Below are 14,275 nucleotides of genomic sequence, written 5' to 3'. Positions count from 1 at the left end.
AGTGACGAGTGCGTTGCTGCAAATTTTGTGCTTGAGTTGATTATGGAATAAAAGGTAAAAAAGCATAAAGTAATTTTGGCACACACTCAAAATAGAAGTATACTGATAACTAAACATCTTTGACACATGCAGGTATCAACAGTCCCCAGCTTTATTCATCTACAGGGATAAATCTTATTCATTCTTTTAGCGAGGGAGTACACGTCTTTCATTTTAATTATTGTGATTTTAAATATAACTCTTGTCCCTCTCTTTCCCCCAAAACAACACCATATCGCTAGTGCAAGATATACAGCACCATTGCTCATAACTAGAACCATGCAAGACCAGCAATGTGCAACAACGTCACTACCACCTTTAGTGGCCATGATGCCAAGCCCAGGCATGGGACATCTCATTCCAATGATAGAGTTCGCCAAAAGACTCACGCGCCACCACAACCTCCATGTCACCTTCCTCATCCCCACTAACGCCCCTCCTTCAAAGCCCCAAACCACCCTCTGCAGCTCACTGTCACGTGCCATTTCGCACTTGTTTCTCCCCCAAGTCCCTCTCTCTGACCTTCCACCCAACACCAAAATCGAAACCCTAATCTCCCTCACCGTCCTCCGCTCTCTCCCTTCTCTCCGCCACTCCCTCGCCGCCCTCCACCGCGTCGCCGCCCTCGTTGTCGACTCCTTCGGCACCGACGCATTTGACGTCGCCGGAGAACTCAACATCCCCTCTTACCTCTACTTTTCTAGCCCTGGTATGGTATTGTCCTTCGCCTTTTACCTTCCTCGCCTCGACAAAGAGGTTCAATGCGAGTACAAAGACCTCGTTGAACCCGTCAACATCCCCGGTTGCGTTCCCATTCACGGCAAAGACTTTGCAGAACCTTTGCAGGACCGAAACAACGATGCCTATAACACTCTCCTCTATCACTGCAAGCGGTTCAGTTTGGCCAAAGGAATCATAGAAAACAGCTTCCCAGAGCTTGAACCCCAAGTTATCAAGTGGTTGCTAAAGGAAGAACAGGGTAGACCACCGGTTTATCCGGTCGGACCGCTAGTTAATGAAGACATTGCTCAAACTGAGGAACAGTGTTTATGTTTGAAGTGGTTGGATGAGCAGCCACGTGGCAGTGTTGTGTTTGTGTGTTTTGGCAGCGGTGGAACCCTGTCTCGTGCACAAACAGAAGAACTTGCTTTGGGGTTGGAAATGAGTGAGAAAAGGTTCTTGTGGGTTGCGAAGTGCCCCGATGATTACATTCCCAATGCTTCTTATTTCACTGTGGATTCTGACCCTGACCCTCTTGATTTCTTGCCCAATGGGTTTTTGGAGAGAACCGAAGGGAGGAGCTTGGTGGTGCCAAATTGGGCCCCACAGGCCCAAGTCCTGAGTCATGGATCCACCGGTGGGTTTGTGAGCCATTGCGGTTGGAACTCAATCCTTGAGAGTGTGGTGAATGGGGTGCCTTTAGTTGCTTGGCCACTCTATGCGGAGCAGAAGATGAATGCTGTTTTGGTCACAGAAGACATAAAAGTGGCTCTTAGACCAAATGTTCGTGCGAATGGTTTGGTGGAAAGAGAAGAAATAGCGAGTGTTGTGAAGAAGCTTATGGAAGGTGAGGAAGGGAAAAAGCTGCTTCATCGAATGAAAGAGCTTAAGGTGGCAGCTGCAATAGCTTTAGGGGAAAATGGTTCTTCAAACGAGCAAATTTCTCAGGTGGCTCTCAAGTGGAAGGGCGAAACAACCACAACAAATTAACGACAAATTAATGTGGCCCGTACTTAAATTATCTCAAGTAAAGTAGAATTATCATCTTTCATTTGTTCTCTTTTCTGCGTTTTTCTTCTATTTAATTAAGCATAAATTGACGGTGTTATATAAATGCTAGTGTTGGGAACACCACATGGAGTTTGAGTGGGCAATTATTTCCTTGAGATGCGTCCTTGGATAAGATCTCAACACAGGATATGTCCCATTCCCCATTATTGTTTTCTTCGTGAACTGTGTTGTTCATTAAGATGCGCTTGAATCACAGCACCGGAGCAAGTATTAGATGTGGGGCTTGTAAGTAAGGGGAAAATTTAGATAGTATTTTGTAGCTGCTATCCCTCTTGTTTATCAATTAAAATTAATATTTTATTTTAATAATGTATTTATCTTCAAATTATTGTAGATTATTAAAAAAATAAAATTTGATTAACTACTCAATAATATTAATAGAATCTAAAATAAATTACACTTATCCTCTGTTTGTCTTAGTAAAAGAAGTTATGTAGAGATGAAAAAATGTAGAAAAAAAAAACTATTTAGATGTTTTGTTTCATACTGCAAAAAGAAATTCTGAGCAATTCATTAAAAATTACACACAAAATAGTGAAATTTTGTGCGAAATGATAGTGAGATTTTTTTTAAAAAATTTATACTTTATAAAAAAAATTTTTAACATGATATAAAAATTATATAATAAAAATCTTATATTAATATTTTTATTTTTTTCTTGACATAAATTTTTTAGTACTATTGTTGTTATTTTTATATAAATTACATATTTATTCTACTCTATTTTTATTCATTTAAATAAGTAAAATAATTTTTTATTGTTTTTTTTTCTATTTTTTTTCAATCGAAACAATACATTTTTTTCATCCCATTTCTTTCAGATTTCTTTTTCACTGTTTTCTTTTTTCTTTTTTTTTCTTTTTACTCATTTTCTATTACATTTAAACATAACATTAAATTTTGTGTTATAAACAACTAAGAAAGGAAAGTAGTCTATACCCAAAGAGAAAAATAAATAAAAGAATAAAAAATAAATATAATAACTAATAAAAGAGATTTTTTTAAAAAAATTTAAATCGTTTGTTTAAGTACGTATCTCAACAGCAAAGTTGAGATCAAAACCGTTCATGTCTTTCGTACTTGTACATTAGTTTAAATGTATTTTTATCCCGTCAAAATAAATTGAGTCTTGATTTTAGTTTTTATAATTTTTTATATTTTTTAAAATATTAATTTTGATTCGTCTTTCTAGTGTGATTTGACAAAAATTGAATAGATAGTACAAATATTATTATATAACAATATTTAAATTAAAGGCGTCTTGTTTAGTAAATAGAATTGAAATTAAATTATTTTTAGACGTTGAGATTAATATCAAAAAATTAGTTTATCAAAACTGAAATCAGAATTTAAAATATTTTTAGGGGTAAGATGATTTGTCCGAATACCTTTTTCTGTAAGATGTTGACGAAAATTAATCAGTGTTTCGATCTCTTGCTAAAATAAGATTTACAATATATTAACGGTTTGATGTTGAATTAATGGGCAACATGTTAGTAAAAAAGCTAAAATATTGTATTTGTTTATAGGTTTTTTTACCTAAATAAAATAAAAATGACTGGATATTACGTATATGCACCAAAATAAAAAGTTTTACAAAAATGTTATAATTTAAATTACATAAAAGTTGATTAAAATTAATTTCAGATACGAGTATAAAAATTGATTATAATTATTTTTGACAACTTAATAAAAAAGTCAATTATAATCAACTTCTATTACAAAAGAGTGATTATAATCGATTTCTGTGTTAGTTAATCTTAAGTGTATTTTTTGAGTTTGAATTATAATCTATCTATGTTGAAGTTATATAATTTCTTTAAATTTTTTATCAAAATTAAAAAAACAATAATAATTTTAACTAAATTTATTAATATTTTTATATAATAATTTTATAAATTATTAAATAATATCAATGCAAAAATAATATTTTAAAGAATATAAAAATTAAATTCTAAACTGTATAAAATTTAAATTTCAAAGTACATGAAATTAAAATTCTAAAGTAATTTTATTCTTATCAAAATATTAAAATTAATGAATTTTATCAACTAATCTTGATAAAATTTTACTAAAAAATATTTATTATATATTTCTGTCTTTAATACAACAAAACTAATTATTATGTTCAAGTTGAAAATACATATAATACAATGAGTTACTTTTCTCAATAAAATATATTTTTGAACCTCTTAATGTTTATAAAGGTTGGATTTTTATGTGATGATTATAGTTTTAGTGTAATGAAATAAGGAAGTTTCCATATGAAATTCTCAAATAACACTAATTTTGAGACAAGAATATGTAGAAGAATAAAAGATGTCATCATTCAATAAAGTCTATAAAAAGTCAATTAAGTATAGTAACAACAATACCATGATATCTGAAAACTCCAACCGCCTCACCTTTACACAATACCAACCTGAGAATATGCAATCTCTTGCATCTAATACTTTTATGCCTTATAACATGAACAGATTAGTAATTGAGTAAGATTAGTAATTGAGTAAGTAAAGGAAATTTTAATTTTTTTTACTTCATTTGTGAATTATCATGGTATCTATTTCATAAATCGCCCAATTTTAAATAACGCGTAGAATTTGTACTTATCATCTTTTCATTTAGCTTGAGAGTGTAAAGATAGAATCAAAACTTTTTCAATTACGTATATATTTATCGTAATTTATATTCTAAATATGTATATTAGTTATTATTTTTTTTAAATTAAAATTGATTATAATTAACTTTCTTTAAACGATTATAATCGACTTATTTATTACATTGCTAAAATCAATTTAAATCGATTTGTATACTGATATTGAAGTTAATTTTTTTCATCGACTTTCATAAAATTTAAATTAGGATATTTATGTAAAATTTTTTATTTTAATGTATATATGTAATATTGATTTTTTTATTTTATTTATGTAAAAAACCCATTTTATAGTGTTTATTTTCTTTTATTAATTTATGTCACTGATCAAAATAATTATAACACTTAACTTTTTGTCTGTGAATAAAATGTTTATTTTTTGGCTGTCTAATACGAACATTAATGTTTTTCCACACTTTCAAGACGAGAAGAAAATGATAAGTAAGACAAGTGACACAAGCATTAAAAATAAAATAAACAGACAAAAAAAAAAAGATGAATATAAAACTAAAATATAATAAGTATTAATTATTTTATTAAAAATGCATTTGCATTTAAATGCCGCGAGCACATGCTTACCAATACCAACCCTCCCGAAATAATTGAGACTTTCAAAATCGTACGTCTTCAAAAGTTGCAAGCAAGTTTTGTTTGCATATAACATACGTCACAATAAATTACAACTAAGAATATCATTGAAAGTGTGTTCATTTATTTTATAAGAAATTAAAAGAATAAACTAAAATTATAATGTTTATCCTCCCCTTGTTAATCCTTTAACCTCTAAATAAGGATTCAACCAAAAAAAACAAGTAAAGTTATATTTACTATGATTAGTCTGTTTAGATAATTCATACACTTTTTGTAATTAATGTAAAATTTAGAATTAAGATTAACTCAGTGCAAATATTAATTATGCATAAAATTTTCAAATGAATTTACTCAATATTTTTTCGAAACTTTAAAATAAATGTTCGTTAATCATGTGAATAAATAATAGTGTTGGTAAGCATGTAAATAAATAAAGTGTTCAAGCTTTAAGTAGTCACTATAAAATTTAAATATTACTAAAACTCTTTCACTAAGAGCGTTGGATAGTGATATATTACTAAACCACTTTCGTCGAAAGTTGTTTCGTAAGTTGTTACCTCACACTATATTAATAAATATTTTTTATTAAAAGTATTCTATGGAAATTTTTTATTTTTTTATTATCTTTCATTTATTTCATTTAAATGTCTTTTGATCTATTATATTTCGTATTAACCCTTTTCTTTTCTTGTTTTTAGTTATTTTATATATATTTAGAATAATTAGATAAATATCAACTGAATTTTAAATTTATTACTAAATGAATGATTAAATATCTCTCTCTTTAAGTTAGTTTTAATACTTTTTTATGTTTCTGATCTCTACATTTTAAAAGCATTAATTTGTTATTTGAACCATAAAAAAATAAAATTTTAGGTGATACTGTATATTATTATTATTATTTTCGTCTCTTATCTTTTTTATCTTGTATGTGTATGTACATTAAAAAAAATACAGTTTAAATACAATAACATAAAAAATTATTTATAAAAGTATAAATTTATTATATTAAACTTATAAAAATAGATTAAAAATTTGGAAAAAAAATTTCGTAGTATTAGTAATTAGAAAAAAAAACATATAGCTAGCGTTTTTCTTTGTAAGATAGATGTCCCGTGTGGTAATAAAAAAAGGGAAAGCATCACTTTCACGAGACCTACCTCGTGGAACATTTATAATTTTATACATTCAACAAAGTTTCACAATAAGTCAACCTTGGCCATTTTATGATTTATTAATTCTTAGGCATGATATAAACGAGTCATAGCATCTACTTTCGTTAGGGCATGATTTTAACGTGAATCTAAACTAAAATAGCACTTGTTCTTTTCTTCTGTTTTTATAACCATGGATTCATCAAACTCAGCCTCACCCCATAAACATATCTATATATATTTGCTGCTTATAAAGCTCTCTGCATAAACCCAAAGAACAATACCATAACCATTGCAAGACCAAGCAGTAGTTCTACATTGCCTTAATTACTCACTCATTCCATGGAAACCCAACAAAGTGTGACATCAAAACAAGAAGAGACACTGCCACGTGTAGTGGCCATGGTGCCAAGCCCTGGCATGGGACATCTCATCCCAATGGTAGAGTTCGCCAAAAGACTCACGCGCCACCACAACCTGCACGTCATCTTCCTCATACCCACCAATGCTCCTCCCTCAAAGGCCCAAACCACCCTCTTCAGCTCTTTGCCACGTGCCGTTTCGCACGTGTTCCTCCCCCAAGTCTCTCTCTCAGACCTTCCACCCAACACCAAACTCGAAACCTTAATCTCCCTCACCATCCTTCGCTCTATCCCTTCTCTCCGCCACTCCCTCGCCGCCACCCACTATCCCACCGCTCTCGTTGTCGATGCCTTCTGCACCGACGCCATCGACGTCGCTAGAGAACTCAACATCCCCTCTTACATCTTTTTCTCCTCTTCGGCCATGACTTTGTCCTTAGCCTTTTACCTACCCCAACTCGAGCAAGAGGTTCAGTGCGATTTCAGGGACCTCGCTGAACCGGTCCCCATCCCCGGCTGCGTGCCGGTTCAAGGAAAAGACTTGATGGACCCGGTTCAAGTTCGAAACAGCGATGCCTATAACTTTTTCCTCCATCACTGCAAGCGGTTCAGCTTGGCCGAAGGAATCATCGAGAACAGCTTCACGGAGCTTGAACCGGAGACTATCAAGTGGTTGCAAGGGGTTGATCGGGTTAGACAGCCGGTTTATTCTGTTGGACCGCTCGTTAATGAAGACATTGTTCAAGCAGAGGAACAGTGTTTATGTTTGAAGTGGTTGGATGAACAACCACGTGGTAGTGTCTTATTCGTCTGTTTTGGTAGTGGTGGGACCCTGTCCCGTGCACAAATGGAAGAACTTGCTTTGGGGTTGGAGATGAGTGAGCAAAGGTTCTTGTGGGTTGTGAAGAGCCCAAATGAGAATATTGCCAATGCCTCTTATTTTTCTGCGGATACCTACACTGACCCTTATGATTTTTTGCCTAAGGGATTTGCGGAAAGAACCGAAGGGAGGGGTTTGGTGGTGCCAGATTGGGCCCCACAGGTTCAAGTCCTAAGTCATGGGTCCACCGGTGGGTTTGTGAGCCATTGCGGTTGGAACTCAATCCTTGAGAGTGTGGTGAATGGGGTGCCCTTAGTGGCTTGGCCACTCTATGCGGAGCAGAAGATGAATGCCGTTTTGGTTACACAAGACACAAAAGTGGCACTGAGACCAAAAGTTGATGAGAATGGATTAGTGGGAAGGGAAGAGATAGCGAGTGTTGTGAAGAACCTTATGGAAGGCGAGGAAGGGAAGAAGCTTCGTCATCGAATGAATGATCTTAAGGTGGCAGCTACAACTACTCTAGGTGAAAAAAATGGATCTTCAACCAAGCAAATGTCCCAGTTGGTTCTCAAGTGGCTGGGCAAAACAACTTTAACAAATTAACGTGGCTTTCAAATCCTCCGAATAAATTTAAGTTCAATCTTATTATATTAATTTAGAAGACCAATATATGAAGCGGTGAAGTCACTTATCGTGAATTGTATCTGAACGTGAAGTACGAATTTTTTCGTGAATGAAAAGTTAATATTTTGTTTTGCTAAATCAAGTTTTCCTAATCTGAAATTTTCCTTGGAACGAATATAGGGAACAGTGAAATGTGTTTTTGTAGTGGCAGATGAGACTTAATCACCTTATTTATTAATCTTAAGTACTTCTTATGATAGATTTAGAGGTTAAATCCAGACTATATTTTACATAAATCACTATTAAATATTCAAAACTCATAAATAATTAATCATATTATTAATAAATTTGGCAAAGTCATGTTTGAGATGAAAAATTTTCTGGTGCTATGTTATTGTTTATCCATTAATTGTCCATCTTTAATTAAGTAGGGTAGTAGTGCTTCCCATGTGTTTAAAGAACTCGATCCACTGTATAAGCATCCTCAAGCTCCATTTAACTGGGACATGAGTATCTTCAGACGGCACCACGTGCGTGTTTATGATTGAGGCTTATTAGTAGTTTACTAATGTTAGGCGATGGTCTTAGCACTGAAAATATCCCATTTTAAAAATTGTCAATTATTAAATTTGACTCAATCAGTATATTTGTATCTGCTGATAAAAAATTTAAATTTAAATATATAAGAATGGATCTTCTTACATTTAATTTAATTTTTTTTATTAATATATAAATTAAATTAAAAATTTAAATTAAGTGGAAGAGTTTTAAATTTTAAATTAAATAAAAGAGTTGTAAAAAATTCCTTCGCTTGTATTGATATATCTTATATTCTGTTAGAAAAATAAGATATTATTAGAGGTTGATCTAACATTAGATTATTAATAAATGAAAGCATCACTTTCACGAGACCCACCTCGCGGTCGTGGAACATTTCTAATTTTATATATTCAACAAAATTTCTCGGTAAGTAAACCTTTTGGCTTTTAATGATTTATTAATTAAATTTTTTTTAACATGTGCAATCTTGCAAACGATGAATTTTAATAAATATATTATTTGATTAATTTATATTAATTATTTTATCATAGAAAAATTATTTTTTACTCTGTCCTTCAGTTAAGTGGTATATTTATTAGTCTTTATCCTGCGGAAAGTTTCGCAGTTTAGAAAACCCGTATTAATTATTAGGCATGTTATAAACGAGGCATAGCATCTACATAACCCAAAGAACAATACCACAACAATTGCAAGACCAAAAACAATAGTTCGACATTGCCTTAATTACTCACTCATTCCATGGAAACCCAACAAAGTGTGACATCAAAACAAGAACTTTCCCCCATAGTGGCCATGATGCCAAGCCCAGGAATGGGACATCTCATCCCAATGATTGAGTTCGCAAAGAGACTCACTCGCCCACCATAAACTCCACGTCAAGTTCTTCATACCCACCAGCACCCCTCCGACAAAGCCCCAAATCACCCTCTTCAGCTCCTTGTCACGTGCCATTTCGCATGTGTTCCTCCCCCAAGTCTCTCTCTCAGACCTTCCCCCAACACCAAAATCGAAACCCTAATCTTCCTCACCGTCCTCCGCTCTCTCCCTTTTCTCCGCCACTCCCTCGTCGCCACCCACAATGTCACCGCCCTCATCGTCGACCCCTTCTGCATCGACGTCTTCGACGTCGCCGGAGAACTCAGCATCCCCTCTTACATCTTTTTCACCTCTACGGCCATGGCTTTGTCCTTCGTCTTTTACCTACCCCGACTCGACCAAGAAGTTCATAGCGAGTTCAGGGACCTCTCGGTTGCATTCCCATTCACGGTAAAGACTTGATGGACCCGGTTCAAGACCGAAACGACGACACCTATAACTTTTTCCTCAGTAACTGCAAGCGGTTCCGTTTGGCCAAAGGAATCATAGCCAACAGTTTCGCAGAGCTTGAACCCCAAGTTATTAAGTTGTTGCTAAAGGAAGAACCGGGTAGACCACCGGTTTATCCGGTCGGACCGCTAGTTAATGAAGACATTGCTCAAACCGAGGATAAGTGCTTATGTTTGAAGTGGTTGGATGACCAGCCACGTGGCAGTGTTGTGTTTGTGTGTTTTGGCAGCGGTGGAACCCTGTCCCGTGCTCAAACAGAAGAACTTGCTTTGGGGTTGGAAATGAGTGAGAAAAGGTTCTTGTGGGTTGCGAAGTGCCCCAATGATTACATTCCCAGTGTTTCTTGTTTCACTGTGGATACTTGTTTCACTGTGGATACTGACCATGACCCTCTTGATTTCTTGCCAAATGGGTTTTTGGAGAGAACAAAAGGGGGGAACTTGGTGGTGCCGAATTGGGCCCCACAGGCCCAAGTCCTGAGTCATGGATCCACCGGTGGGTTTGTGAGCCATTGCGGTTGGAACTCAATCCTTGAGAGTGTGTTGAATGGGGTGCCATTAGTGGCTTGGCCACTCTATGCGGAGCAGAAGATGAATGCTGTTTTGGTCACAGAAGACACAAAAGTGGCTCTTAGACCAAAGGTTTATGAGAGTGGATTGGTGGAAAGAGAAGAAATAGCGAGTGTTGTGAAGAACCTTATGGAAGGTGAGGAAGGGAAGAAGCTTCTTCATCGTATGAAAGAGCTAAAGGTGGCAGCTGCAAGAGCTTTAGGTGAAAATGGTTCTTCAACCAAGCAAATTTCTCAGTTGGCTCTAAAGGAACGGCGAAACAACAGCATGCATAATCTAATTGAAGTTGCTACTTATTTCTTGTTGGATACCTTTTCGCAATCTGTAGCTTCTAATAATGAATCGAAGGAGTGCGTTAGGTTGAGGGCAGAGGTGAAAGATTTGTTAGTTTTTGTTCGTTTCATAGAGCATTCAATCAAAATCGATTCTCTAGAAAATATGTACTGCGTAGGGTAAGTTAAAGAACAGGTTGAGTGAGATCTAATTGTTAAAAAAAAAAGTGTGGCATTTAATAATATGAAGTGATCAAGTATTAAATAATATTTTACTTAATTATTATCTATGCTAAATGAAGATTAATTCATTAAAGATAATCGGATAAAAAATATTATTTATTATTTAATTTTACAAAATAATAATAAGTGAAAAAATAAAAATTTGTTCAAGTATCAAAGAAAAATCAGACACAGTATTACAGTTTTCTATCTTTAATACATTTTTTTATGCTAAAATCTAACTCTATAATTAAAGTGAGCGAGCAAAATCACTTTTGTATTTTTGCGTTCAAATTTGTTTATATATTTTTGTGTTAATTTTTTTTTATATTATTAATCATAATTTTGACCCAATGATGACAATCCCAATGCTTCTTATTTCACTGTGGATTCTGACCCTGACCCTCTTAATTTCTTGCCTAATGGGTTTTTGGAGAGAACCGAAGGGAGGAGCTTGGTGGGGTGCCGAATTGGGCCCCACAGGCCCAAGTCCTGAGTCATGGATCCTCCGGTGGGTCTATGATCCATCGCGGTTCCATCTGAAGGATCCTTCCGTGGGCTGGGCCTCGTATCCATGCCGAGCAGGAGATGAATGCCGTTTTGGTCACAGAAGACATGAAAGTGGCACTTAGACCAATAGTTTATGAAAATGGATCGGTGGAAAGAGAAGAAATAGCGAGTGTTTGAAGAACCTTATGGAAGGTGAGGAAGGGAAAAAGCTTTGTCATCGAATGGAAGAGCTTAAGGAGGCAGCTGCAAGAGATTTAGGTGAGAAGAGTGAAACAATTGCATCCATGTGATTGAAGTCGCTTCTTATTTCTTGCTCGTCTCTCTTGTTGCCTTTTCACATTCTTCCGTAGCTACGTCCAGAATTAGTTAGACAGGTAGCAGTTGATTCAAAAAACCAGGAACGTGAGGCAAATGACACCACAGGTGTCAATAGGTAGCAAGAAAATCCTCTAAAAGTGAGGCAATAGAAGTAGCAAGAAAATCCTAAAGAAATTGTCAAAGGTGAGAGAAAGTGAGACAATATAAAGAAGAAAAATCTCAATTGTTGATGAAGAAGCTTATCAGAATTTTTTTCTTTAGTTTTCCTTTTCTTTCCCTTATGATTTCTCTTTTCTTATCTGTATTGGCGCTCAAAAGTTGTCTTGGTTATTAGTGTTATCATCGATGCAATTATTTGTTTTCAGTATTATATATACTAACTATTCTATAATAATTTTGTAAGATCATCATTACACCTACGTTAGGTTTACTATAGGGTAGGGCTTAAAGATTTGAGTTTAGTTTTTGAGTTGTGTGTGTTACAGTTCATTCAATCAACATTGACTCTAAAAAAAAAAAATATGAGAAGTAAGTTCACGGCAACAATTTTTCTATGCTTCTACTCAAATCTATTTTTTCGTGTTTTAGATAAGTCTTATTCAATGGCTTATTCTAAGCATATAAAATAGTGAATGTTTATTAAAAAAATATATTTATTCATTCTATTTTTATTTTTTGACGATTAAAATTGTGTATAAAAATTAAGAAGAAAAATAGTATTCTAATTTTATAAAAAAATTATTATTATTTAATTTTTATTAAACTTTCTTTTTTTACTTATACTTCTTTCATGGCTTTCTTGTTTAAAAAGGGTTAATGAAGAACGTAATTTTCTGTATAGAGTGATTGAGAAAAATATTCTCATCATAGGTGAAAATAATAAAGTGTCATACAATTTATAAATAACATAGTTATTTTTTATTGATAATATTGGCTAAATAAATGTCGACACAAAATTTTAATTAATAAAATAAGAGTGTCCAAAAGATAATTTAATAATTTTTGACATGTGTGTTGGAATATTAATTTCTAACACTTTATTATTTTATATTAGAATAGAATAATGTAACAAGAAAATGAAGATATAATATTTAAAAGAAATAAAAAGATGATTAAAATAAAATGTAAAATTAATATGTTGAAAAAAAAATATATAAAATTAAAATATTATTTTTTTATTAAAATTGAGATTGTTTAGTAATGATATAATTTTTAAACTAATTTTATAAATTTTAATTGATGCAAAGAGTGAAAACTACAAAATACTAACTATTTATGTTTAATATTTTTAATCTAAATTAACCTATTCAAATAAACTTATTACTAATTTTGTGATGAATAAATTACATCTTCATTCTTATTTCTATTTTAATTTCGTCAAATATTCAGTATTACCCTATTTTTTTATATTTATTAATTCTTAATTATATAATCTCCCCCTCGTAATGATTCAAATGCATATTTTGTTAGCTTTTTTTTTTAAATAAATACCAAATTTTTATTATATAGAATTTTTATCTTTATAATTTGAACACTATCACAATTTTTTTTTTATATTTAGTGTCAATCAACTTCTAATTCTAAATCATATATTTATATATTTTTAATATATATATTTTCAATATTCATTACCATTTAACTACTTATGTAACATATTATAATTTTAAATTTAAATAAATACGTATATTATAATAGAACTATAACATTTTATAGATTTACGTTTTTTACACTGAAATTATTTTTTATTATTATTTTGTTTTTCTAAATAATCTAATTTATAAATTAAATGATGACTAATTTTGTTTCCTAATTTCAGAACTATAAATTACTTACTATTTTTAATTATGGTACAAATTATTTTTTTGTTTATATTTTTACAAAAGTAACTACCGCAATTTTTTTTCAATGTAAATTATTAATTAACAGATCTCTTTTTTATTATTTCAATTTTATTTTTTCACAAATATTTTTTTATTTTATTAATCAGGTAACAATCACATGTAATTTTAATTCATATATTTGTCTAATTTAATTATTTTACATTTCTCAATTTATTCAGATTTATGCATGTTTAAAATTTAGTTATACTAACATAATAATATTTACAATAATAAATAATATAAATATTAGTTTTACTTTTAAATAATATTTGTTACCTAAAAAATCTAAAATAATATAACTAATGTAATATATATTTTATATATATGAAAATTCTAATTTCAAAGTATAAATTCCTATTTTCCTATTTACTAATTCAATAAAAAAAATAAAATTTTAATTTTTACTAACCTTGACTGGACTGCTTGATGCAACAAGAATCTTTCACTTCTATCATATTCTGTGACTCTCTTCAATTTTTTTCCTGAAATGTAAAATAATTATAATTATTTAAAAACATAGTAATATCTGTATTTAATGCAATATAGCTTATTCCCACTTTACAGAATCTTAAAACCCTGA

General features: G+C 32.1%; 2 protein-coding genes and 1 pseudogene across 2 annotated transcripts; all 3 read left to right on the top strand.

Annotated features, from left to right (window-relative positions):
• Positions 1 to 318: 318 nt before the first annotated feature.
• On the top strand, positions 319 to 1,749 carry LOC113851086 (hydroquinone glucosyltransferase-like). Its single transcript, XM_027481572.1, has one exon. The coding sequence runs from the start codon at positions 319 to 321 to the stop codon at positions 1,747 to 1,749; it is 1,431 nt and encodes a 476-aa protein (XP_027337373.1).
• A 4,815-nt stretch (positions 1,750 to 6,564) lies between these two features.
• On the top strand, positions 6,565 to 8,016 carry LOC113849883 (hydroquinone glucosyltransferase-like). Its single transcript, XM_027480105.1, has one exon. It carries the CDS (start codon positions 6,571 to 6,573, stop codon positions 8,014 to 8,016), a length of 1,446 nt encoding a protein of 481 aa, XP_027335906.1. The 5' UTR covers positions 6,565 to 6,570.
• A 1,320-nt stretch (positions 8,017 to 9,336) lies between these two features.
• On the top strand, positions 9,337 to 11,619 carry LOC113851085 (annotated as a pseudogene).
• The last annotated feature ends 2,656 nt before the right edge of the window (positions 11,620 to 14,275 follow it).

The sequence above is a fragment of the Abrus precatorius genome, unplaced genomic scaffold (assembly GCF_003935025.1).
Source record: "Abrus precatorius isolate BTA unplaced genomic scaffold, Abrus_2018 Scaffold9, whole genome shotgun sequence".
NCBI classification, from domain to species: domain Eukaryota; kingdom Viridiplantae; phylum Streptophyta; class Magnoliopsida; order Fabales; family Fabaceae; genus Abrus; species Abrus precatorius.
This window is presented reverse-complemented; position numbering and strand designations above follow the sequence as displayed.

What these genes read in the sequence shown, in the direction of transcription:
- LOC113851086 (XM_027481572.1), top strand. Translation starts at nt 319, where the DNA reads ATGCAAGACCAGCAATGTGCAACAACGTCACTACCACCTTTAGTGGCC.
- LOC113849883 (XM_027480105.1), top strand. Translation starts at nt 6,571, where the DNA reads ATGGAAACCCAACAAAGTGTGACATCAAAACAAGAAGAGACACTGCCA.